The sequence below is a fragment of the Microcaecilia unicolor genome, chromosome 11 (assembly GCF_901765095.1).
Source record: "Microcaecilia unicolor chromosome 11, aMicUni1.1, whole genome shotgun sequence".
NCBI lineage: Eukaryota > Metazoa > Chordata > Amphibia > Gymnophiona > Siphonopidae > Microcaecilia > Microcaecilia unicolor.
In genome coordinates this window covers 151,343,759-151,371,644 of record NC_044041.1, presented here as the reverse complement: position 1 = coordinate 151,371,644, position 27,886 = coordinate 151,343,759, and the positions used below count along the sequence as shown (strand labels likewise).

Here is a 27,886-nt window from a genome sequence, read left to right as displayed (position 1 = left end):
GGGAATGCGATGAAGCTACAAAATAGTATATTTAAAACGAATCGGAGAAAATGTTTCTTCACTCAACGTGTAATTAAACTCTGGAATAGAGACTTGCACGGGAACGGGGTTCGCGGGAATCCCGCGGAACCCGCAGGATTCCCGCAGGGACGGAAGCAGTTCTGCGGGGATCCTGTGGGGACTGAAGTAGTTCCTGCGGGGTTCCCGTGGGGACGGAAACAGTTCTTGTGCGGTTCTCGTGGAAGTGCACACTGCACTTGCGCCAGCCTCTCACCTACCGAGTACCAAGTTCTTTGAGTGCTGTCTCCTCCTCCTCCTCCTTGCTTTAACAGCACAGATACGGAAAGTCTCCATTAAGGAGTTGGTAGAGATAAAAATGGTGATGAAATTCAAAAAGGCATGGGATGAACACAGAGAATCTCTAATTAGAAAATGGAAGTTATAAAAAACCTAAACTTAAATGGCTGCTTGTGTGTGGAAGTGTCGAGTGACACTTAGTTGGCGACTCTGGCTGTGATGAACTAGAGCCAATACCGGGAGACCTGTAAGGTCTGTTTCTCATATATGGCAATCTGGTTTAGGATGGGCTTGAAAGGGTTTAGAAAGCTACTTTAGTGGCTGGAACATGAGGACAGTGCTGGACAGACTTTTATGATCTGTGTCCCGCAAATGAGAAGATGAATAGGCTGGAGTGGGCTTCGAGGGCAACTCCAGTTGGAACATAAGGATAGGGCCAGGCAGACGTCTATGTCCCAGAAATGCCACAGAAAGACCATAATCAAGTAGATAATATTACATTCATTGTTGATTTAATCATGAATTGATAATGATTATGATTACTGTGCAGACTGGATGGACCATTCTGGTTTTTATCTGTCATTTACTATGTTACTATCAATCCTTTCTGCTCCTGGGCTGACGCACAGACCTCAGCTCTGACACAGGCACGAGCATCAGATGTCACCTGACCTACTGCCGCGTGCATGTGACGATCTCTTAGCACACAGTGCCAGTGAATCAGTGAAGTCTTACATGTGCACACCAGAGTGTTCTGTTCCTTCCTTGCCTGCAGTGCTGCGGCTCAAACCCAGAGAAAGACTGAGAGAGCAGACAGCAATTTTTTAAAATGTACCATTAAATTCTTGTGGGACTGGGTGAGGGCACGTTAAATTTTTGCGGGGACGGGCGGGGATGGGTTAGATTCCCCAAGGGGATGGACGGGGATGGGTCAGATTCCCCAAGGGGATGAATGAGGACGGGTGGGGATGGGTTGGATATCTGTCCCCGTGCAACTCTCTACTCTGGAATTCATTGCCTGAGAATGTGGTAAAGGCAGTTAGCTTAGCGGGGCTTAAAAAAGGTTTGGACGGCTTCCCAAAGGAAAAGTCCATAGACCATTATTAAAATGGACTTAGGGAAAATCCACTGCTTATTTCTGGGATAAGCAGCATAAAATGTATTGAGCTTTTTAGGGCTTTTGCCAGGTATTTGTGACCTGGATTGGCCACTGTTGGAAACAAGATGCTGGGCTTGATGGACCTTTGGTCTGTTCCAATGTGGCAATACGTATGCACTTATGTGATAAATAAATCCTAATAAATAAAATAAATATAGGTTGAAAAGATCCCTCCTTTTTGGGAATCACAAAGTAGATAGAATAACTATCTAATTCGCGCTCTTCTTGAGGACAGGAATCACAACCCATAACAGCAAATGTCTCAAGGTATCTCTGATCACCAACCCCCACCCTTTCCAGCGGGAGCATCATGAAGTTTCTAGAAACAGATCCAGCAGCAGATGCTAGAACTCCAAGGCGTAACCATCGCAAATAGTTTCCAAGAGCTAGCAGTGCGTAATTATTTGAGTCCATCTCTAGGAAAACTGCGAATGCTGACCCTCCAACTGCACCAGAGGCAGGACCCCAGACTCCTTCATTGTGAAGTTCGTCCCTGTGCAATGAAGAAGCTAGAGGACTGCCCTCCAAGGTGGCTGCCACACAAGGCTCAATTCCTCTGAAAGAAGTAGCCACACTGGGCTCCTCTGGCACTCCCCGGACAGTAACGGTGAGCCTCCCTGAATCTCACTCTAGCAGAAGAACCCCTGCCTAACCCCTTGGATTTGTCCTCTGGCAAATGAGGGACTTTCGCATCACCAAAGCCTTTAATTAGCTTATCCAGTTCTTCTCCAAACAGTATCAAACTGTGAAATGGGAAGGAACAGATCTTAGACTTAAGATGCCACATCTGCTGCTCAGCCTTGAAGTCATAAGGCTCTCTGGGCTGCTACGATCAAGGACATATTCTTTGCTGAGGCTCTTACCAGATCATACATAGCATTTACTAGAAATAAGGCTCCCATTTCAAGCGTCAGAATCTCAACATTCACCTTGGCCTGGTCAGAATCAGGCCCATCCAATACTCAATCCACCCATGTGAAACAAACCCTAGCTATCAGGTCCCCACAAATGGATGGATGTCTGCAGTGCCAGAGCAGAGAGATCAATGCCACGTTTTAACAGGGTTTCCATCTTGCGATCCTGCAGATCCTTAAGAGCAGGTCCTCCATCCATGGTAATGGTTGTCCTCTGTCATTGCAGTGACCAAGGCATCTTACCATTGGCAGCCAAAAAGAGTCCCCATCTTCCTGTGTAATAGGATAAAGCTTTGCCATTGCTTTGGCCACTCAACACTGAGCATTCGACAAAGCTCATTCCACATGAATCATGCCCCTCAGGTCTTGATTCATGGGAAAGGAACTCGGTGACTTCTGGATGCCCTTCACCAAGGGGTCCACCTTCTTAACTCCTCTGCTACCGCCCTATGGAGTTTCATCCTCACCAAAATGAAGTACGGACCACACTTGGGTTACCAATTCAGATAACTCGTTACAATGAAAGATCCAGACCACTGAGGGGTCCTCCTCTGGAGGCAAAGGATCCTCCCCAGACTCTTGGAGAATCAGGTCTTCTTCCTCTAAACCACTGTCTCCTTCAGAAATTACAGAGACCAGGTCATAAGAACATAAGCATTGCCAATATACTGGGACAGACCAAAGGTCCATCAAGCCCAGTATCCTGTTTCCAACAGAGGTCAATCTAGGTCACAAATACCTGGCAAGATAGCAAAAGAGTAAAACAGATTTTATGCCGTTTATACTCTAATTAAGCAGTGGATTTTCCCAAGTCCATCTCAATAATGGCTTATGGGCTTTCTTTTTTAGTTAATTATCCAAACCTTTTAGAAACCCTTCTAAGCTAATTGCTTTTACCACATTCTCTGGCAATGAATTCCAGAGTTAATTATATGCTGAGTGAAGAAATATTTTCTCCGGTTTGTTTTAAATATACTACTTAGTAACTTCATTGTGTGCCCTTAGTCCTAGTATTTTTGGAAAGAGTAAACAAGCGATTCAATGTCTACCCATTCCACTCCACTCAGTATTTTATAGACCTCTATCATATCTCCCCTCAGCCATCTCTTCTCCAAGCTGAAGAGCCCTAGCTGCTTTAGCCTTTCCTCATAAGGGAATTGTCCCATCCCCTTTATCATTTTCATCGCCCTTCTCTGTACGTTTTCTAATTCTGCTATATCTTTTTTGAGATGCAATGACCAAAATTGTCACCGCATCCAACTCTTCAGTCCAATCTACTCTGGCCCGCTTAGCAGAAGGCAATACTTATCTGGGTGGCTGACTCTCACCCACGGGTTCTCTTGCCTGCCATGCTCTGAACATGGACCAGACAAACTCAGGAGGAAAAAGACATTGTCCTCCCAGGGGCTGATTTCCAGACAATGAAGGGCCTCAGCCACTTGGGCTGCATCTGTCATGGTTGCGGTTCCAACCAAAACTGCTCCTGACGAAGCAGACACCGTCCCTGAGGAAAGTGTTGGCAAACCCTCTGTTCTTGCCCAGTCTCTGCTTATGCTGTCCGAGAGGGCTGAAACTGGCGGTTTCGGCTTCCCATATAACTTACACAGTTCCCGGGATTTTCACTGTCTTGCGCCTGCAGGATTTACAGCTCCTAGGCCGGTCCGAGCTCATCACTGCACTGACCAAGGGAAACTGCGACACTCAAACATGCTCATCTGCCAAAAAAGGCAAGGTATTGTGGAGGACCGAAGACCCAGTCGGACAAACAGCCAGCACCTGACCTAGAGGCAGCAAGCATGCTGGTAAAGATATTCCTTTTTTTTTCCTTATTACACAAAATGTTGGTGCTGTCTGGTGGAAGGAAGGAAGCTCTGAAGGTTTCCAATAGCAACACTGGAGCCGAGGCACATCGGTCTTCTTGGAATGGGAGACCAAGAAGGGGAGGGACCCAGCCTCCTGGGTGTAACACCCCCTGGGGTTGTAATGGCCCCCATGGACCCAACACTCCACAGCTTGCAGGCAACAAAGAGAACAGATGAGTTTGTTATGCCTGCTGTTTGTTGGTTTGTTTTTAAACCAAGCCAACTCCGGACCTACCAGACTCTGAGATACACTGCACATCTACCATCTGCTGGAGTCCAAGAACAATAATGGCAATTGCACAGTGATTTTATACAACTCAAAACTTAGGTGTTCTCAGTCTCCATCTGCTGGTAGGTGTGCATAACCCAAGTAGGCGTCAGGACCAGTATGGAGGGCGAACAAGGAAAGCCTGTTCCCCTTTCTGTTCCCTCCTCCCCATAAAAGTCAGCCTGTCCATCTACCTGCCTTTTCTTGCCCAATGCACACTGCTACCTCTGTCTGCTCCCTCCTCACACGCACACCCTATCCCTCTTTCTTGCCCCCCCCCAAAAAAGAAATTTACAAGGCCAGACTGTCCCTTTCTCTTGCTCCCTCCCAATAACACTGCCACCTCTTTCTGCCCCACATATTCATACCTACAGCCAGTATGTCCATCTCTGTCCCCCCTACACACATACAGCAAAACCTATCCCTACATCTGTTCCCCCAATGCCCAGCCAGCCTCTCCTTCTCTCAGCTTCCCTCACCCAATTCATACTATCACATTTTCTGCCCCCATCTCCACATGCAGCCATCCTGTCCCTCTCTTATCCCCCTTCCACATAGGCAAAATGTCCTTCTCTCCCCCCATTCAGCCTGTCCCTCTCTGTGCCCCTCCCCAATGCACACAGCTAGCCTTTCCCCTCCTGCCTGTTTCCCAAATACACATCACCACCTCTTTCTGCCCCAAACACTTCTCCCCCCAACACACATATAGCCAACTCTTTCCCCTCCCAATGAACACTTCCAGCCTGTCCATCTCTATGCCCTCTCTCACCAAAGTGCCACTGCCACCTCTTTCTGACCCCTCCCCAACACACAAAACAGCCAGCCCATGCTTCTCTCTTGCCCCCTCTACCATGCACACTGCCATCAGGGATGAGGTTGTTAATGTTTAAAAGCACTTAAGTAAAAAGTAAAAGTACTGGCTTCAAAAGTACTGAAGTAAAAGTAGAAAGTCTTATCCAAAAAACCTCCCTCAAATATTTATGTTTATTAAAATCTGTTATATCACCCTATCTGAACAAACAGGTCAGGGTGGTTTACACGATATGCAAAAACAACAAAAATTAAAATAAGAGATAGAAAACAGAGGAAAACATGAATTCCATTAGGACGGTAAAGGATAGCCTCTTAAAACTAGTTTCTTTATTACAAAGTAAAAAGTACTTTTATCAAGTTGGACACGTTATTATTTTCCACTTGCTTCCTCACACAGCATGACCCCTTTTTAAAATGTTTATTTTATTGGCTGAATCAATGCTCCCCCGTATCCAGGAACTTCTAACCAGCGCGGTATGGTGGGGCTGTACCATGCTGGGCCTTGTTGTTGGGGCTGAACCATAAAACAAAATTACCATACTCTTTCCTCTTTGCTCCAGCTGTATGAAGCCCAGCTGGACCAAAAAGCAGGAAGGTAAGATCCAGAAGAAATCCATCTGAGTGGAGAACTCAAAGATCCCACAGTGTGTAGCAAAAGTGAACGAAGTGTGAAATGGACCACGGACTCCAGAGAAAACAAATTCAATACTTCAATAAATCTTCTTGATCATGGATTCAATACACGACCTGTGTTTCGGTCTACGGCCTACTTCAAGAGTCTTTTGGAGTGGAGGACTAGCCTAGTGGTTAGTGCAGTGGACTTTGATCTTGGGGAACTGAGTTCAATTCCCAGTGCAGCTCCTTGTGACTCTGGGCAAGTCACTTAACCCTCCATTGCCCCTGGTACAAAATAAGTACCTGAATATATGTAAACTGCTTTGAATGTAGTTGCAAAAACCTCAGAAAGGCGGTATATCAAGTCCCGTTTCCCTTTCCCTTTTGAATAAATAAATGAACAAAATCTTCAATGTCTTGTCTTTTAACTTTATGACTCTAAAGATCAGTCTTTAAAAAGAACTTTGGGGTGGTACCGCTAATGGTAGGTAAAGTCTGCATCATCTGAATATCAAGCTTTGAAAGCAAATCCCAGGTGGATTTCTTCTGAGTGGAAGATAAGAACAGCTCTTCATCCATAGTAGTCAACAGCAGTGGGCTATCTGTGCTAATGTCTAAAGCTGTGCTGCTTCCTTCCACTCAGCACTTGCAGGCCACCACTCATCACCAACTGCTGCCCATCTCTACAGAGGAAGGCGCCATGGCTTCCAGTGGTTAACTGCAGACGAAGGCCCGGTTAAGGGTCACCAGCTCCCCGTGTCCTTTCACATGTCACTCACTCCCCTTCCTGCCAACCTAACCATGACACAGCAACATGAATGGCAACTGGTCATGTATACCTCCTTACAAGCCAAGGAGGGCAAGCAATAGGCAGGAAGGTGCACTGCAAATCGGGGATGGAAAATCTCAGCTGTGGGGTGCCATTACCTGCCATCTTTCAAAAGTGTTATGTGATCCTATTGCCCTGTTTGTATGGACTGCAGAGAATGGCAACTCAAGCTCCACCCTCTGGGATTTCTGCTGGTCAGGGAAACCGCCACTTTTCTTCTTGGCCACACCCTCAACTGTCACAATGTCAGACGCCAGCTTGCATCTGATTGGGTCTGAAATTCCAGTCCCAGCTCAGGTGTTTTTGGGATCTGAAGTTCAGGCCCAATCAGATACAAGCTAGAAGGGGGAAAAGCAGAGGTAAATATTTTCTTATTCCAAATTAATACTTCTTTACTAAATACAATAGTACTGTTTCAATGTAACAAGTTACAAGTAAAAAGTATGCAAAAAAGTAACTTGTTACATGTGAAGGTACTAATAATTGTACTTAAGTATTGTTAATGAAGTAACTGTACTTCGTTACTACCCAACCCTGACAGCCATCTCTTTCTGCCCCCCCCCATACACACACCATGCCCATCTCATCCCTGACACCCCCACCACGCACACACATACAGCTAGCCTGTCCTTCTCTCTGCCCACCCCGTACAATCCGACACACACAAGTAGCATGTCCTTCAAGACCAATATGTACTTTTTCTCTTCCTTAGCCAGCATCCCACATAGGCAGCACCACTTTTTTCCCTGCCCACATGGGCAGCACTATTTTTTCCCTGTAAAACTCACCATATAAAAACATTTCTGATTCTGGTATAGTATCACTAACACAACATAAACCTTCCTAATACTGGCATATTGTGAAGTTTATACAACTCTACAAAAATGTCACTCAGGACACTAAGCAAATCTACCATGCTGCACTAACTTCCAAAACAAGGACTCTACCTATGAAAAGGCAGTGCTCTAAATATTACAGTGGGCCCTTGAATATCAATATGTCTATTGGGAAAACTGAACAAGCCAAATTACTATATATCACTACATAGAAAATTCATGCTAACAGAATACCTAGCCTTGATCACACAAAAAGAACAGATACCAAATACAGAATATGGGACCACAAACTAGAAATACAAATATGTAGACAGAAATTAAACTGAAAAACCAAGAAATCAGATCTTGCATGTAGATCACCACCAGAGAAACAGAAAGAGATACACTGTACTGTGCAAAATATAAAGATATCAGATGTGAGGTACAGTGTTAGGACAGTGTGACTCCTTGGCCAGAGAAGGCCCCAAGCCGTCCTGAACCTTAAGAAGACATAGTCTAGTAAGTACAGAGCTTTGGGATCCTGTCGTGTCCAGTCATCGCTAAAACAGAGTGCAGTGCAGTTTTTGGAATCTACTGGATTTCAGGTCCAAAGTAGCATGGTTTTTACAAGAAGTAGGTACTGTCAATCAACTTGATCATTTTCTCTTTTTGTTTCAATAAGTTTATATTAAGCAATTGCTTTATAACACAACCATAAAACAATATTCATACTGTCATAAACCATCAGCATCAACCAATAGCTCACATGTACAAAACTGTATCAGTAACAAAGCCATAACTAAAGTTTCCAATCATACCCATCTCCACAGTTTGAAAAAGCTCTGTATTAGGTGTGCATTTTTAGTTCTTCAGCGTACCCACTCACGTTACCTCCTCCCATCCAAACTCTTCCCCTGCTCCAAAATGCTTCACAAATGAGTCCATTTTTCACTGGTGTGATCATATCTCCCATTAGGCATGTTTTTCCAGTTCTCCTACTTTTAGTCCAAACGTCCAGTCTTGCAAAGTGCGGCCAGACATCTGTTTCCATTTAATTGCAATTTCACACTTAGCAGCAGTAAAACACATATATCTCAGTCTTTACTGCCACTTAATGCTTCTTATTGCTCAGTCCTAATACACACATTTTGTGGTCCCACTAAACTGTGGACTCCAGACCAATCGCAATTGTTTGAGAGACAGCTGCTCAGTATGTTTGTATCTTATTGGAGGTCCACCAAACCCTATCAATTTATTTGATTAGGTGACCAGAGAATAGGACTGGGACAAACACTAGATGTAGATGCATGGGATTTCAGCAAAGCGTTTGACACAGTTCTGCAAATGTGACTTACAAATAAAACTGATAGCAAAATCTGCAAAACAATAAGACACCTTGGAATACATGGATAACCTGAGAAATATATCTAGCAATGGAATGGTCCAGAATATGGTCACAAAAATTTAGTGCTAAAAAGAAATATGCAAGATTGTACATTTGCATGCAAAAACCTAAGTGAATGATACAATATAGAGCGTAAGGTTTTTCTGTGCATAAGGGAAGAGCGGGACCTGGGGGTGATCATGTCTGATGAACTTAAAGATGGCCAAACAGGTAGATAAGTTGTCAGGATAATCAGAAGGATACTTGGGTGCATAGGAAGAGGAATAACCAGCAGGAAAAAAGGAAGTGATAGTGCATTGGAGTAATGCATGTAATTCTGGACACTGCACCTTCAAAAGGATGAAGCTAGTCCAGATGGTAGCTGCTAAAAAAAAGTCATCAGTCTTCACCAGAAAGCCTGTGAGGAAAGGCTAACAAATCTAAAATATGTAGACCTTGCAGGAAAGGCCTAGATAGGAGAGATTATGAAAGATATTTAAATACCTTTGGGGAATAAACAAAAGGGTTTTTTACAATAAGAGGTCACAAAAGGGTGTAGGATTAATCTCATGCAAATGGTGGTGGATATGTGGAACGGATTCCCAGAGGAGGTGGAGGAGACACAGATGAGCTTGGATGGAGAGGAAGGGATTGAAGAGCTAAGCAGTTAGTGTGAATAGATGATAAAGTCAAGGTTTACCAATGGGCCAAAAAACTAATCTATATCATCATGTGCAGGTTTAGTTTCTCAAGCCAGCAGTAGACTCAGCCAATTGCATGTACACCTATTTACAAGTTTAGGTCGGATTTCATGTGAAAATCTGCCATGGAATGCAGAGAGATGTTCTACTGCTCTTTGCTTTTTTTGCTTACCGTATATCAGGAAATTCTGTCACTAGCACCCCGACTTCCATCTGCACAGATGGGATGTCCTCCTGCAGAATTATTTCAGCAATACATGGGACAACACTATTTAGCCATGAGGCATCCGATCTCTGCAGGGAGAGAGAGGACACACTTAGATCAGTCCTACAATCCAGGGATTCATTAGACAGGAGTGGGCAGCGCATATTGACTTCTTGATAAGATCTAAGCAGAAGCAAATATGGAGAAAAACCCCTAACATCTTCCTATCCAGCTCTCAATAGGAAATCGCCTGATTCATTCTCTCGCCTCAACTGTGACATGCCAAACACAAAGAAGGGGTACCCAATTGCAAGACACAAACAAAAATACCAAGAAGAACTAGGAAAAATATAACATAAATATTTAATCAAATATAGCAATCCAATAAAATCAATCCCAAAAAAGTGTTATTACATACATAAATACAATGAAAACATGCAATATAGTAGGTTTCCACATGTGCTGCCACACAGCAAAACCACTGTTAGTCCATTGTTGTCCTTACACCATATAAGAAATGCCTAACATGTTTCAGAAATAATGCCTATTTTGGGAGTTTTAGGAGTTATTGGTGATATGATAACATCAGCATAGCATGTACCTGAAATAAGGTAAAAGGGAAAGGGAAACAACCAAGAAGAAAGAAAAAAACAATTAAAATAATGAAAAGAAATAAAAACAAAAATAAAAAACAAATGTTCCACTAATTCATTTTAAACGTATATATTACCCAACAGAATACTCTCAAGATCTCAAAATCCAAAAGGTCATTCATTGGAATCAAAGAGGAGATTTAATAAAACACTTACATTTTTTTAAAATAGAACTGAAAATTTGAAGGCAAAGCACTGGGGATCTGTTGAAGGAAGAAGGCAACAGATCTCAGAGTTTATTGGAATCTTGAGAAAATTTACAAATGACATGGATTTAGTGAAGGGAAATTTTGCCTTGCATAGGTTGCTGAGCCAGCTTCAAAGAGCCTGTTTAAAAAAGGCCCCTTAGATTCAAAACTATATACAGTATAGAGGAAAGGATCCACTAAACTTTCTTTCTGAGAAGTTCTGAGAGAAGAGGCAGTTCTACAAATTGAAGAGTAATAAATCTCTTGGACTGGATGGTATTCATCCCAGAGTTCTGATAGAACTGAAAATTGAACTTGCGGAGCTATTGTAAAATGTAATTTATCCTTAAAATCGAGCGTGGTACCGGAAGATTGGAGGGTGGCCAATGTAACACCTGTCCCCTTCACAATCTCTAGAGTTTTTGGGGGCCAGGTTCGACACAGTCTCGGGCTATGTGTTCCTACCCGAGCTAAGGCGGTGCAAGCATGTCCATCAACCAGCAGGGGAGATAGAGAGCACTCAAACTTTCACAGTGCCCTCTTGGCCAGCTAGCTCCACTGCCTCTTCAGTATTTGAAGCTTCCAAAGCAGTATGGCAAACTGCAATGGGAATCACAAGAGCTTTCCTCACAGCGAACGATAGCCCATCACAAGGGCATGAACTCATAAAGGAGGGAATGCACATCCTCCTGGAGGGAATAAACTCATCCTCCTTATTGTATAAGTGGAGGGGAACACACACGCCTCCTGGAGGGAATCACACATCCTGCCCCAATTTGACTGCCCCTATCGGACCGACCGTTCACTTGTCTATTAGATTGTAAGCTCTTTGAGCAGGGACTGTCTCTCTTTGTTAAATTGTACAGCGCTGCATAACCCTAGTAGCGCTCTAGAAATGTTAAGTAGTAGTAGTAGGAGATCCGGGAAGTTATAGACTGATGAATCTGACGTCGGTGCCAGGCAAAATGGTAGAGACTACTATAAAGAACAAAATTACAGAGTATATTCAAAAGCATGTATTAATGAGACAAAGTCAACATGGATTTAATGAAGGGAAATCTTGCCTCACCAATCTACTACATTTCTTTGAAGGGGTGAACAAATATGTGGATAAAGGCAAGCCGGCTGATATTGTGTATCTGGATTTTCAAAAGGCATTTGACAAAGTACCTCATGAAAGACTCCAGAGGAAATTGGAGTCATGGGATAGGAGGTAGTGTCCTATTGTGGATTAAAAACTGGTTAAAAGATAGAAAACACAATAGGGTTAGATGCAGGGGCGTAGCTACGGGTGGGCCCCGCCCACCCACTTTTCTTCCAGGCCCGCGCCAGCCCCAGCTCCCATTGCCGGCCGCAGCAGGGCCGGCGCTACAAAAAGAAGAAGCGCTCAGCTAACTGAGCTGAGTGCCAACGCTACGCTAACGCAGAGAAAAAATGTTTAAAAAAAAAAAAGCGCGGCACCGCAGGCTCCTCCCGTCTCTTAAGTCACTGCCCCTGTTTCGCTGCAGTGATGTAAGAGACGGGAGGAGCCTGCAGAGCCAGCAGCCAATGCTTCGAGGCTGCCTGCGGTGCCGCACTTTTTTTTTTAAACATTTTTTCTCGGCGTTAGCGTAGCGTTGGCGCTCAGTCAGCTGAGCGCTTCTTCTTTTTGTAGCGCCAGCCCTGCTGCTGCTCAACAGGAAAAGCAGCAGGGGCCGGCAATGGGAGCTGGGGCTGGCGGGCCTGAATCTGGAGAGGGAAAACGGATGGCAGGATGGGGAGAAAGAGGGAAAACGGAAGGATGAGGAGAGAAAGAGGGAAAATGGAAGGATAAGGAGAGAAAGAGGGAAAACAGACGGAAGGATGGCAGAGAAAGAGGGAAAACGGAAGGATGGGGAGAGAAAGAGGGAAAACAGATGGAAGGGGAGAGAAAGAGGGAAAACGGAAGGAAGGATGGCAGAGAAAGAGGGAAAACGGAAGGATGGGGAGTGAAAGAGGGAAAACAGACGGAAGGATGGCAGAGAAAGAGGGAAAACGGAAGGATGGGGAGAGAAAGAGGGAAAACAGACGGAAGGATGGGGAGAGAAAGAGGGAAAACAGACGGAAGGATGGCAGAGAAAGAGGGAAAACAGACGGAAGGATGGGGAGAGAAAGAGGGAAAACAGACGGAAGGATGGCAGAGAAAGAGGGAAAACAGACGGAAGGATGGCAATGAAAGAGGGAAAACAGATGGAAGGATGGGGAGAGAAAGAGGGAAAACAGATGGAAGGATGGCAGAGAAAGAGGGAAAACAGACGGAAGGATGGGGAGAGAAAGAGGGAAAACAGACGGAAGGATGGGGAGAGAAAGAGGGAACACAGACGGAAGGATGGGGAGAGAAAGAGGGAAAACAGACGGAAGGATGGGGAGAGAAAGAGGGAAAACAGACGGAAGGATGGCAGAGAAAGAGAGAAAATGGAAGGATGGGGAGAGAAAGAGGGAAAACCGATGGAAGGATGGCAGAGAAAGAGAGAAAACGGAAAGATGGGGAGAGAAAGAGTGAAAACAGACGGAAGGATGGGGAGAGAAAGAGGGAAAACAGACGGAAGGATGGCAAAGAGGGAAAACGGAAGAATGGGGAGAGAAAGAGGGGAGATGGATGAAAGGATGCAGAGAGAAAGGGGAGAGACTGGAAGGATGTAGAGAGAGACGGGACACTGAACAGAAAAGGGTAGAGAGATAGACACTGGTTAGAAGGAGGGAGAGAGACATTAGATAGAAAGATCAGGAGAGAGGGTAGATGGGTGGAAGGATGGGGAGAGAAAGAGGGAAGACGCTGGATGGAAGGGTAGGGAGAAAGAGGTGACACTGGATGGAAGGATGCAGAAAGAAAGAAGGGAGACTATTGGAAGGATGGGGAGAGAGAGGGGAGACGCTGGAAGGATGGGGAGAGAAAGAGGAGAGCTGCTGCATGTAAAAGGGGAGTAGTGAAAGATTGGAGAATAAGAGGAAGGGGCATGGGGAGATCAAGGGTGAGAAAAAGATGAAAAGCCATAAGTAGATGAAGGAAATTAAAGAACGGATAGTAAGAATGAATTAAATCTGGACACAGAGAGAGGCAGAAAAATATTGAAGAAAGCAAAGAAAAAGGAGAGAAAAATGACAAATGGCCAGGAAACCCTGGCAGAAGAGTTAAGCGAAAACGAAGGAAAGCAGAATCTAGAGACTGGGAACAACACAATGAGAAAAAGTAAATGGCCATACAACAAAGGTAAAGAAAATAATTTTATTTTTAATTTAGGATAAAGTAATATGGTGTTAATAAAGTTTCAGAGACCAATACTTCATTCCTTAGGTCAGGAGAGGATACCGTAACAGCATTATACTGTCCTGAGGCAGGAGGTTTTGGCCTCTGAAAGCTCACTGAAAAGGATTAGGCTATTAAATAAATTGTCTGAAATCGGATGCACTGAAAAGCAGCACTTTACCCTGTGTGACAAATGCATCTGAGTGTGACTAAATTTTGCTTGGGGGGGGGGGGGGGGGGGTAGAGAGAAAATTTTGTGCCCACCCACTTTGGGTTCAGGCCCACCCAAAATTGGCAGTCTGGCTACGCCACTGGTTAGATGGTCAGTATTCTCAATGGAGAAGGGTAGATAGTGGTGTTCCCCAGGGGTCTATGCTGGGACCGCTGCTTTTTAACATATTTATAACTTGACACAAAGTTATTCAAAGTTGTTAAATCATGAGAGGATTGTGAAAAATTACAAGAGGACCTTACGAGAGTAGGAGACTGGGCATCTAAATGGCAGATGACGTTTAATGTGAGCAAGTGCAAAGTGATGCATGTGGGAAAGAGGAACATGAACTATAGCTACGTAATGCAAAGTTCCACGTTAGAAGCCACCGACCAAGAAAGGGATCTCAGCATCATTGTTGATGATACGCTGAAATGCTCTGCTTAGTGTGCTGCGGCAGCTAAGAAAGCAAATAGAATGTTAGGTATTATTAGGAAAGGAATGGAAAACAAAAGTGAGGATGTTATAATGCCTTTATATCGGTCCATGGTGCAACCACACCTCAAATACTGTGCTGAATTCTGGTCGCCGCATCTCAAAAAAGATATAGTGGAATTAGAAAAGGTACAGAGAAGGGCGACGAAAACGATAAAGGGGATAGGACGACTTCCCTATGAGGAAAGGCTGAAGCGTCTAGGGTTCTTCAGCTTGGAGAAGAGACAGCTGAGGGGAGATATGATAGAGGTCTATAAAATAATGAGTGGAGTGGAACGGGTGGACGTGAATCATTTGTTTCCTCTTTACAAAAATACTAGGACTAGGGGGGGCATGCGATTAAATTACAAAATAGTAAATTTAATATGAATCAGAGAAAATGTTTCTTCACTCAATGTGTAATTAAACTCTGGAATTCGTTGCCAGAGTATGTGGTAAAGGCAGTTAGCTTAGCAGGGTTTAAAAAGGGTCTGGACGGCTTCGTAAAGGAAAAGTCCATAGACCATTATTAAATTGACTTTGGAAAATCCACTGCTTATTTCTGGGATAAGCATCATAAATGTATTGAGATTTTCAGGGATCTTGCCAGGTATTTGTGACCTGGATTGGCCACTGTTAGAAACAGGATACTGGGCTTGATGGACCTTTGGTCTGTCCCAGTGTGGCAATACTTATGTACTTATGATGTAGGTATAAACTTGGTCGAAGAGAAATGGCCAGCCTGCCCACAATGTTCTGACGGTGAGCCCTTTCCTTCTCAGAGAGGCAATGCTGCCCAATAACCATTGGCTCTTTGGAGATTCCAGAAGTGGTGCCAGTATCTCCTTTAGGAGAAGGACGTGACACCCGAGGAGATGGTCTCTGTGACTGATGCTGAGCAGAACGTTCCTGTGTCCTCTCTGGAAACCGAACGTCGATACGGACGCAGAGAGTAATCAGGGCATCCAATGTGGTCGGACGTTCCCGGCCTGCCAACTCGTCTTATTTTGGCCCGTTAACCCCCTGCCAGAAGATGGCTGTGAGGGCCTCCTGGTTCCATCTCACCTCAGAGGCTAGGGTTCGAAAGCGTTTGGCATATGCCCCTACAGAGCAATTGCCTTGTTGAATCCGTAGAAGTTCTCCGGCTGCTGAGGAGGGACGTCCAGGCACATCAAAAACTATACTAAAGTGGCGAAGAAATTCCCAAAGATCAGTGAGTAGAGGATCCCGCTGCTCCCAGAGAGGAGAGGCCCAAGACAGGACTGGTCCGGAGAGCAGGGAGATTATATAAGTGATCTTGAGTTTATCGGAGGAAAAGACTCCGGGTTGCATTTAAAAAAACATAAGACACTGGTTGAGGAACCCTCGAGAATCGGAAGGGGCACCATCAAACCGGGGAAGCTCAGGGAGCTTTAACCCAGGAGTGGGTAAAACTGGTCCAGGCAGTGCAGCAGGAACTTGCTGTTGGGATTGAAGTGTAGACAACTGGGAACAAACGTCCTGTAGGACTCTGGACAGACGATTCAGGTGGGCCTGTTGTTGCTGAAGAACCTGGGCCAAATTTGCCAAGTCGGGTTTGTCCGGCAAACTCATGGCTTCGGCTCACTGTCAGACCTGTGAGTCCTTGTACCAAGTAAAGTGCTGCCAAGCCCGGTACTCAGACCAGGTTCTGCTTGGCGGCCGGACAACCCCAGGTTTCACCTGCACTGACCGCCGTTCCCCAGAGGTTGAGCCCCTAGGTGTGGGCGGCCTGCAGGGCTTACGAGATGGAGCAGGAAGCGGGGTGACAGGCAGCAGGCAAGAGAGTGATCCAGGTACAGGCAGAATCAGTAGGCAGGCAGCAGTTCAAGAGAGTGATCCAGGTACAAGCACAGTCAGTAGACAGGCAGCAGGTCAAGAGAGTGATCCAGGTACAGGCAGAGTCAGTAGGCAGGCAGCAGACACGAGAGTAATCCAGGTACAGGCACAGTCAGTAGGCAGGCAGCAGGTCAAGAGAGTGAACCAGGTACAGGAAGAGTCAGTAGGCAGGCAGCAGACACAAGAGTAATCCAGGTACAGGCAAGGTCAGTAGGCAGGCAGCAGACATGAGAGTAATCCAGGTACAGGCAAGGTCAGGAGGCAGGCACCAGACACGAGAGTAATCCAGGTACAGGCAAAGTCAGGAGGCAGGCAGCAGACACAAGAGTAATCCAGGTACAGGCAGAGTCAGTAGGCAGGCAGCAGACACAAGAGTAATCCAGGTACAGGCAGAGTCAGTAACGAAGAACAAAGTAGAGGAGAAGCACACTATTGAGCAAGTAACACCTACCAAAGTAGAAGCCAAAGCAAGGAGTCTAGGGAGAGCTTAGCTGATAACGTGCTGGCGTCTGACATCAGCAGGAAGAAGGGGCACAATCATAGGACGAGCAGGGGAAGGAGGAACCGGAAGACCAATAGGAGAGAAGCAAGGGAAGCCAGGCAGAGGAAGAGCAGACCCAGGTGGGTGGAAGCAAAGCAATCAAGGAGCCTGGAAGCCAGGCAGAGAGAGAGAGCAGAGCCAGGTGCATGGAAGCAAAGCAATCAAGGAGCCTGCAGCCAGAGAAGAACCACACACACATGGCTCAGGGCTGTGCCAGTCAAGTGTACGTGTCGACGGGACCCTGCGCAGCCCGAGGACGCTGCTTGCGTTGAGGTGGGGGACATGACAGCACCTCAACACACATAAAAGACCACCAATTAGACATACTAGCCCACAGGTTCTCAGCAAACAACAATCATATACTAGAAAACCACAAGAGGGAAGAGGTATTATGTTCAAACCACAGCAAGCTCACTTTTATATTACAGTGGAAAAAAACCCGGCAAGAACAGAGAGACAAGAATACCACACACATTTACAACCAGAGGGAAGGTGTACAACCACGCCTTCTGGACAATAACAATGAATGAACATAGTAATATATCATCCAAGGATACCTGCTTCATGAAAATCTGGGATGAAGCAAGTGAAAACACACTGAACAAACTAGCACCACTGAAAACAAAAACAAGAAATATAAAACAACCACATCCCTGGTTTAATGATGAGTTACTATAAATGAAAAAATTGTTCAGGAAACTAGAGAGAACATGGGCCAAAAACAAAACAGACATAAATAAAGCCATATGGAGAAAAGCTATAAGAACATATATGCACAACATAAAGAAAGCGAAAGCAGAACACTACAGCACATATATGAACAGATTAACACGAAAAAAATATTTGAACTCATGAACAATCTACTGAAAACCCAAGATGTACTAGCATCAACTGAAACACCACCAGCTGCATATGAGCTCACACAATATTTTAAAAACAAAATAGCAAATACAAGATCAAACCTTGTGAAACCACAAGCATCCATTGTAGATTTCATACAATGTGAAACCAACAACATCCACATCACGGCTGACAGAATCTGGTCCTACAGACCAATGGCTTCAATACCATTAATGACCAAAACGATAGAGGGCCTGGTAGCACAGCAACTAATGGAATACTTGACACATTTCCAATCCTCCATAACTCCCAATCAGATTCTCTGCAACAGGGACTGCAGATAATCTCCCCCCACCACCCCAAATCAGTAAGAAACATTTCCTCTTCTTGTAGGTGAGGCGGGCATCCCTACCTTCCCAATTTATCAATTGATGGACTTATGCTCTCCACTTCCAAAAAGATGGAGTATTTGCAGATGTCCAAACCTGTAAAATGATCTTCCGCCCCAATAGACCTAACTTTCCTACCAGTAGTCTAGACCCTTTCCCCACAATACGATGAGAACCATGGAGATCTAAAAAAAAAAAAAAGACCATAAATTTTGGTTAGCTTTACAACAATTTTTGGTATCAAATCCAACTAACTAGCCACTTGAGCATAATATTTAAATCTTTTTTTTTTTTTAACCTATTATTCATATTACTTCCATTAAAGTGCATATGAATTTCATCTGTATATTTGTTGAGATTGTGTATTCATTCAATTCAAACTTTTGAATTACTATAACATTATTCAATTTTTATCCAGTTACATGTCTTATTGTTCTGCATTATCTATACATTTATAAGAACTATTATCATATAGTTTGTCTTATGGAAAGGAAGTTATAAAACATTGTTATTTTGTATTGTATTTGAATGTTTGTTACCCTTAAAAATCTAATTAAAATTTACTTTAAAAAAAGCAGCTGCTTTTCTACCATGAAAAAAAAAGACCTGGGGGGGGGGGGGGTACGGGGGACAATGGACTACCTGTCCAATCAACTAGGACAGATAAGCACAAATTACCACCCCCCCAAGACTGAATGAAGGGCAGCTCCAAAAAATATGAAAATAATGTATACTACAAGTCTGACACACATCAGTGGGAAGGCTTGTATTACACATTGTAGTACACATTGTACCGGAAGATTGGAGGGTGGCCAATGTAATGCCGATTTTAAAAAAAAGGTTCCAGGGGAGATCCGGGAAACTATAGGCCGGTGAGTCTGACGTCGGTGCCGGGGAAAATGGTAGAGGCTATTATTAAAAACAAAATTACAGAGCACATCCAAGGACATGGATTACTGAGACCAAGTCAGCACGGCTTTTGTGTGGGGAAATCTTGCCTGACCAATTTACTTCAATTCTTTGAAGGAGTAAATAAACATGTGGACAAAGGGGAGCCGGTTGATATTGTGTATCTGGTTTGACAAGGTGCCTCATGAAAGGCTACAGAGGAAATTGGAGGGTCATGGGTTAGGAGGAAATGTCCTGTTGTGGATTAAAAACTGGTTGAAGGATAGGAAACAGAGAGTGGGGTTAAATGGGCAGTATTCACAATGGAGAAGGGTAGTTAGTGGGGTTCCTCAGGGGTCTGTGCTAGGACCGCTGCTTTTTAATATATTTATAAATGATTTAGAGATGGGAGTAACTAGCAAGGTAATTAAATTTACTGATGACATAAAGTTATTCAAAGTCGTTAACTCGCGACAGGATTGTGAAAAATTACAGAAGGACCTTACGAGACTGGGCGGCTAAATGGCAGATGACGTTTAATGTGAGCAAGTGCAAGGTGATGCATGTGGGAAAAAAGAACCCGAATTATAGCTACGTCATGCAAGGTTCCACGTTAGGAGTTACGGACCAAGAAAGGGATCTGGGTGTCGTCATCGTCGTCGATAATACACTGAAACCTTCTGTACAAAGTGCTGCTGCGGCTAGGAAAGCGAATAGAATGTTGGGTATTATTAGGAAAGGTATGGAAAACAGGTGTGAGGATGTTATAATGCCGTTATATCGCTCCATGGTGCGACCACACCTTGAGTATTGTGTTCAATTCTGGTCGCCGCATCTCATGAAAGATATAGCGGAATTGGAAAAGGTGCAGCGAAGGGCGACTAAAATGATAGCGGGGATGGGACGACTTCCCTATGAAGAAAGACTAAGGAGGCTAGGCTTTTCAGCTTGAAGAAGAGACGGCTGAGGGGAGACATGATAGAGGTATATAAAATAATGAGTGGAGTGGAATAGGTGGATGTGAAGCGTCTGTTCACGCTTTCCAAAAATACTAGGAGTAGGGGGCATGCAATGAAACTACAGTGTAGTAAATTTAAAACAAATCAGAGAAACTTTTTCTTCACCCAACGCATAATTAAACTCTGGAATTCGTTGCCAGAGAACGTGGTGAAGGCGGTTAGCTTGGCAGAATTTAAAAAGGGGTTAGACGGTTTCCTAAAGGACAAGTCCATAAACCACTACTAAATGGACTTCGGAAAAATCCACAATTCCAGGAATAACATGTATAGAATGTTTCTACGTTTGGAAAGCTTGCCAGGTGCCCTTAATCTGGATTTGCCACTGTCATGGACAGGATGCTGGGCTCGATGGACCTTTGGTCTTTTCCCAGTGTGGCATTACTTATGTCAGTGATGGGCAACCTTTTGAGCTTGGTGTGTCAAAATTCGCAAAAAAACCGAGCATAACTCGGGTGGTGTGTCACTTCGAGAAAAATCTACTAGGACCGCCCCCGGGCCCCCCCTACCCGAGATCGCTGCCCACCCGAGGTCGCTGGGCCCCCCCCTCCACCTGCTACCGGGCCCAGAACTAACCTTAAAGCCTCCTTTCACGTCGCAGCAAGCAGCAGCAGGGCAGACCTCTCCTCCTTCCTTCTGTGCTCTGCCCTCGCGGACGTTACGTCAGGCGAGGGCGGGACACGGAAGGAAGGAGTGGCCTGCCCTGCTGCTGCTTGCTGCGACGTGAAAGGAGGCTTTAAGGTTAGTTTCCGGGAGCGAGGAGGGAGGGCGGACCACACTGCGGCGGCGCCGCGTGTCATCAAAAATGGCTACGCGTGTCAGTGCTGACACGCGTGTCATAGGTTCGCCATCAGGGACTTATGTACTAAGGCACCCTTCCTTATACAGTTGCAATGGCATAAACTAAGCTTGATGCAAAGTATGAAAAGAACACTCCTGTAAGCCACTTGAGATATACCCTGATACTTGCTTCCACATTCCAAGGAGCTAAAGAAGTCCCAAGAAGTCCCCCCCCTTACCCATTAGTAATAATGCCATATGAATCCCCGATATAGATACTCTAGGTCGAGTTATATTAGCAAACAAGGGACGGACTTTGTCCCCTAAATTAAACTTGAAATGATTGCTATCCAGTGACAGCAAATAGTATGTAATCTGACAATATGCATATTTATCTCCCCATCGAGTGGATTGAAAGTCAGAATAGGAAATCAGAGTGACTGAAGTCAGTGAGTGAAGGCCTTATTCTCTATACCCGGCAAAAACTCTACATTATCCCTAATCGGCATGTGATCTGACACCCTTCAATTCCCTCCCAATAGATGCACTAAATAACTCCATGCATCCCAAAGAGGCTGAAGCAACACACTGTGCCTCAGAGGGTGTGGCAGTAATCTCAGAGGAACCTTAAGCAAAGAGTTAAAATGATAAGGAGCCCAAAAGGCTTGCTTGAAATCCTGATGGTTCCATAGACAATCACCAATATGATGAAGGCAGGCATAATTGTAAAGTTTAATATCAGGCAACCCCAGTCCTCCAAATTTTCAGTTGCCAAACAAAAAGGACAGTTGCATCTTCGACTTGCCAGCCCAACAACATTTCTGAATCATTCTATTTAGTTGGACTATATCTTTGACCTTTAACTTCAGGGAAAAACTTTGCAAAAGATAAAGCCACTTTTGGAAACACTATCATGAGAAAAAGACTAGCCCATCCTGATAAAGACATGGGGAGCCCCCTTCACCCCTCCAAGATCTGTCTAGTAGTCTACAATAGGGATTTGACATTGACTGTATACAAATCTCCTACCTCCCCCGGCAAAACATATTCCCAAGTACCAGAAAGATCCTTCCGCCCATCTGAGTGGGAAACAAGGCCCCAATCCCCTCCTCAATTGCCCCATCAAATCATTTATTAATGGAACTAAAAATGGAGTGAACCAATCCCTAGCAATATTTTTTATCATTCCAGATAAAATTGGATCCAATACAAAGTGGTTGCTTTAATATCCCCCAATATAGCCACTACCTCATTAAGGATAATTCAGAGAACTCCCTTAAAAATATTGTATTCTCCCCCACTTCAACTACCTTATCCTTCCATACAGTCATTTTTTTAAACACTGACCATGGCCAGCTAAATTATCCCTGGCTATTCAGTGAATTTCTGGGGCTAATTGTCCCACTTCTAGAACGTATGTGGATCTCGGCCAGTATTAAGCCAGGACCCAGAGCCCTTGAAGCCCCTTCCTTCCCTTTGCTTTCCCCTCCCCCAGCCCACAACATTCAGATATTGCAGGGAGTCAGAGAAACTAAACAAATTCTCTGTAAACTTGGAGGATGTAATGGGTCAGTTCTACAAACTGAAGAGTAGTAAATCACCAGGACCGGATGGTATTCATCCCAGAGTATTAATAGAACTGAAAAATGAACTTGTAGAGCTACTGTTAGTAATATGCAATCTATCCCTAAAATCAGGTGTGGTACCGGAAGACTAGAGGGTAGCCAATGTTACGCCGATCTTTTAAAAAGGTTCCAGAGGAGATCCGGGAAATTATAGACCGGTGAGTCTGACGTCGGTACCGGGCAAAATGGTAAAGGCTATTATTAAGAATAAAATTACAGAGCACATACAAAAGCACAGGTTGATGAGACCAAGTCAACACGGATTTAGTGAAGGGAAGTCTTGCCTCACCAATCTACTGCATTTTTTTGAGGGAGTGAACAAACATGTGGACAATGGGGAGGGTGCCAGTGGATATTGTGTATCTGGATTTTCAAAAGGCGTTTGACAAAGTGCCTCATGAAAGGCTCCAGAGGAAACTGGAGAGTCATGGGATCGGAGGTAGGGTATTACTGTGCATTAGGAACTGGTTGAAAGATAGGACGCAGAGAGTAGGATTAAATGGTCAGTATTCTCAATGGAGAAGGGTAGTTAGTGGGCTCCCGCAGGGGTTTGTGCTGGGACCACTGCTTTTTAACATAATTATAAATGACCTAGAGATGGGAGTAACTAGTGAGGTAATTAAATTCGCAGATGACACTAAATTATTCAGAGTCGTCAAGTCGCAGGAGGAGTGTGAAAGATTACAGGAGGACCTCACGAGACTGGGGGATTGGATGTCCAAGTGGCAGATGAAGTTCAATGTGGACAAGTGCAAAGTGATGCATGTGGGTAAGAGGAACCCGAATTACAGCTATGTCATGCAAGGTTCCGCGTTAAGGAGTTACAGACCTAGAAAGGGATCTGGGAGTCATCGTGGATAAGACGTTAAAAACTTCTGCTCAGTGTGCTGTGGCGGCTAAGAAAGCGCACAGAATGTTGGGTATTACTAGGAAAGGGATAGAAAACAAAAACAAGGATGTTATAATGCCGTTGTATCGCTCTATGGAGTGACAGCACCTCGAATATTGTGTCCAATTCTGGTCGCCGCATCTAAAAAAAAGATATAAAGGAATTGGAGAAGGTGCAGAGAAGGGCGACGAAAATGATAAAAGGGATGGAACGACTTCCCTATGAGGAAAGACTGAGAAGGTTAGGGCTCTTCAGCTTGGAGAAAAGGCGGCTGAGGGGTGATATGATAGAAGTCTACAAGATAATGAGCGGAGTAGAGCGGACAGATGTGAAGCGTTTGTTTACACTTTCAAACAACAATAGAACCAGGGGACACAAGATGAGACTAGAATATGGCAGATTTAAAACAAACGGGAGAAAGTTTTTCTTTACTCAGCATGTAGTTGGACTCTGGAACTCATTGCCGGAAAATGTAGTGACAGCAGCTGGCCTTACGGAGTTTAAAGGGGGTTTGGGACAGATTCCTGAGGGAAAAGTCCATTGAACATTATTAAAAATTATTTTTTCTTTTTAAATGGGTTTTGCCGTGTTCTTGAAGCCTGGATTGGCCACTGTCGGAGACAGGATGCTGGGCTTGATGGACCCTTGGTCTTTTCCCAGTATGGCGGTGCTTATGTTCTTATGTCTCAAACCTCAGACTCTGGCAAGCGTCATCCCTGTTTCTTTTTTCCCATAAAATTGTCTCTGGCACAGCGTAACTACACCATTGGGGACTAGAAATTGCTGGCCCTTAAATTGGCTCTCCAGGAATGGCGAGTAATCACCGACCACAAGAATCTCCTATACCTTCAGGATAAACCCGCGACAGGCACGCTGGTCTCTTTTATTTACCCGTTTTAACTTCCTCCTGGTATTTCGACCTGCTGAAAAGAATATTCAGGCTGATGTGCTTTCCAGGGCCTTCAACCCTCCCGAAGAACCTGAGGAATCCTACCACATGCTTAATCCTGCCTGTGTTGCCTCCACAACTGTAGTTTCTTCCATCAGCACGAAGACCTCTGTTCCACCCCAGTCCAGGAAGAAGGTTCTCAAATGGGGACACTCCTCCACGTTTGCTGGTCACTCCCGATTCCACAAGTCTTTTCATTTAATCTCTCAGTACTATTGGTGGCCACGCACGGCTCAGGATATCTTACATTTTGTTTCCACCTGTCCAGTCTGTGCCCGAAACAAATCCTCTCCTGGCAAGCCGTGGGGATTCTTACAGCTACTGTCAGCTCCCTTGGCAGGAAGTATCCATGGACTGTGGTACTGATTTACAACCGTCCCAAGGTCACACGGCCATTTGGGTAGTGGTGGATCGATTCTCCCATATGGCCCATTTCATTCCCATGAAATCTCTCCCCTCAGCCGCTACTCTTGCCAAGAATTTCATCCAGCATATTTTTCGTTTACAAGGTCTACCTCTCCGGATCATAAGTGAGCGGGGATCTCAATTCACTTCTAGGTTCTGGAGAGCACTGTGTTCTGCTTTTGGCATCACCACCCATTTTTCATCCGCATACCAGCCATAGACCAATGGAATGGTGGAATGGGTCAATCAAACTCTCAAGACCTTCCTGCGAATGTATACTAATAACCGACAGGATGATTGGTCCACATTACTCTCCTGGGCTGAATTCGCCTATAAAAATGGTCTCCACACTGCCTCTCGTAAGTACATAAGTAATGCCACACTGGGAAAAGACCAAGGGTCCATCGAGCCCAGAACCCTGTCCATGACAGCGGCCTATCCAGGCCAAGGGCACCTGGCAAGCTTCCCAAACGTACAAACATTCTATACATGTTATTCCTGGAATTGTGGATTTTTCCCCAGTCCATTTAGTAGCGGTTTATGGACTTGTCCTTTAGGAAACCGTCCAACCCCTTTTTAATTTCTGCTAAGCTAACCGCCTTCACCACTTTCTCCAGCAACGAATTCCAGAGTTTAATTATACGTTGGGTGAAGAAATATTTTCTCCGATTTGTTTTAAATTTACTACACTGTAGTTTCATCTCATGCCCCCTAGTCCTAGTATTTTTGGAAAGCGTGAACAGACGCTTCACATCCACCTGTTCCACTCCACTCATTATTTTATATACCTCTATCATGTCTCCCCCTTTTCCAAGCTGAATAGCCCTAGCCTCCTTAATCTTTCTTCATAAGAAAGTCGTCCCATCCCCGCTATCATTTTAGTCGCCCTTCGCTGCACCTTTTCCAATTCTACTATATCTTTCTTGAGATGCGGCGACCAGAATTGAACACAATACTCAAGGTGCGGTCGCACCATGGAGCGATACAACGGCATTATAACATCCTCACACCTGTTTTCCATACCTTTCCTAATAATACCCAACATTCTATTCGCTTTCCTAGTTGCAGCAGCACACTGAGCAGAAGGTTTCAGCGTATTATCGACGACGACACCCAGATCCCTTTCTTGGTCCGTAACTCCTAACGTGGAACCTTGCATGACGTAGCTATAATTCGGGTTCTTTTTTCCCACATGCATCACCTTGCACTTGCTCACATTAAATGTCATTTGCCATTTAGCCGCCCAGTCTCCCAGTATCGTAAGGTCCTCTTGTAATTTTTCACAATCCTGTCGCGATTTAACAACTTTGAATAACTTTGTGTCATCAGCAAATTTAATTACCTCGCTAGTTACTCCCATCTCTAAATCATTTATAAATATATTAAAAAGCAGCGGTCCTAGCACAGACCCCTGAGGAACCCCACTAACTACCCTTCTTCATTATGAATACTGCCCATTTAACCCCACTCTCTGTTTCCTATCCTTCAACCAGTTTTTAATCCACAATAGGACATTTCCTCCTATCCCATGACCCTCCAATTTCCTCTGTAGCCTTTCATGAGGTACCTTGTCAAACGCCTTTTGAAAATCCAGATACACAATATCAACCGGTTTCCCTTTGTCCACATGTTTGTTTACTCCTTCAAAGAATTGAAGTAAATTGGTCAGGCAAGATTTCCCCACACAAAAGCCGTGCTGACTCGGTCTCAGTAATGCATGTCCTCGGATGTGCTCTGTAATTTTGTTTTTAATAATAGCCTCTACCATTTTCCCCGGCACCGACGTCAGACTCACCGGTCTATAATTTCCCGATTAAAAATCGGCGTTACATTGGCCACCCTCCAATCTTCCGGTACCACGCTCGATTTTAAGGATAAGTTGCATATCACTAGCAGTAGCTCCGCAAGCTCATTTTTCAGTTCTATCAGTACTCTAGCATGAATACCATCCGGTCCAGGAGATTTGCTACTCTTCAGTTTGCTGAACTGCCCCATTACGTCCTCCAGGTTTACCGTGAAGTCTGTAAGTTTCTCTGACTCGTCCGCTTGAAATACCATTTCCGACACCGGTATCCCACCCAAATCTTCCTCGGTGAAGACCGAAGCAAAGAGTTCATTCAGTCTCTCCGCTACGTCTTTGTCTTCCTTGATCGCTCCTTTTACCCCTTGGTCATCCAGCGGCCCAACCGATTCTTTTGCCGGCTTCCTGCTTTTAATATACCGAAAAAATTTTTACTATGTTTTTTTGCCTCTAATACTATCTTTTTTTCGTAATCCCTCTTGGCCTTCTTTATCTGCGCCTTGCATTTGCTTTGACACTCCTTATGCTGCTTCTTGTTATTTTTTTGAGACGGTTCCTTGTTCCATTTTCTGAAGGCATTTCTTTTAGTCCTAATAGCTTCCTTCACCTCACTTTTCAACCAGGCCGGCTGTCTTTTGGACTTCTGTCTTTCTTTTCTAATTCGCGGAATATGTATGGCCTGGGCCTCCAGGATGGTATTTTTGAACAGCATCCATGCCTGTTGTACAGTTTTTACTCTCTCAGTTGCCCCCCTAAGTTTTTTTTTTTACCGTTCTTCTCATTTTATCATAGTCTCCTTTTTTAAAGTTAAACGCTAACGTATTTGACTTTCTGTGTACAGTTACTTCAAGGTCGATATCAAAACTGATCATATTATGATCACTGTTATCAAGTGGCCCCAGTACCATAACGTTCCTCACCAGATCATGCGCTCCACTAAGGACCAAGTCTAGAATTTTTCCTTCTCTCGTCGGCTCCTGCACCAGCTGCTCCATAAAGCTGTCCTTGATTTCATCAAGGAACTGTACCTCTGTAGCGTGTCCCAATGTTACATTTACCCAGTCTATATTTGGATAATTGAAGCCACCCATTATTATCACATTGCCCATTTTGTTCGCGTCTCTGATTTCCTTTATCATTTCTGCGTCTACCTGCTCATCCTGGCGAGGCGGACGGTAGTACACTCCTATCACCGTTTTTTTCCCTTTTATACATGGAATTTCAACCCACAATGATTCAAAGGTGTGATTTGT

The 27,886-nt window shown here is 44.5% G+C and overlaps 1 protein-coding gene across 3 annotated transcripts in view; it reads right to left on the bottom strand.

Annotated features, from left to right (window-relative positions):
- Positions 1-27,886, bottom strand: part of EXOC3L2 (exocyst complex component 3 like 2) — a 419,752-nt gene that overhangs the window by 46,377 nt on the left and 345,489 nt on the right. For all 3 annotated transcript variants that reach the window (XM_030219236.1, XM_030219234.1, XM_030219233.1), the window contains exon 12: positions 9,830-9,951. In XM_030219236.1, the coding sequence (XP_030075096.1) occupies positions 9,830-9,951 (122 nt within the window). The remainder of the gene's footprint in view (positions 1-9,829; positions 9,952-27,886) is intronic.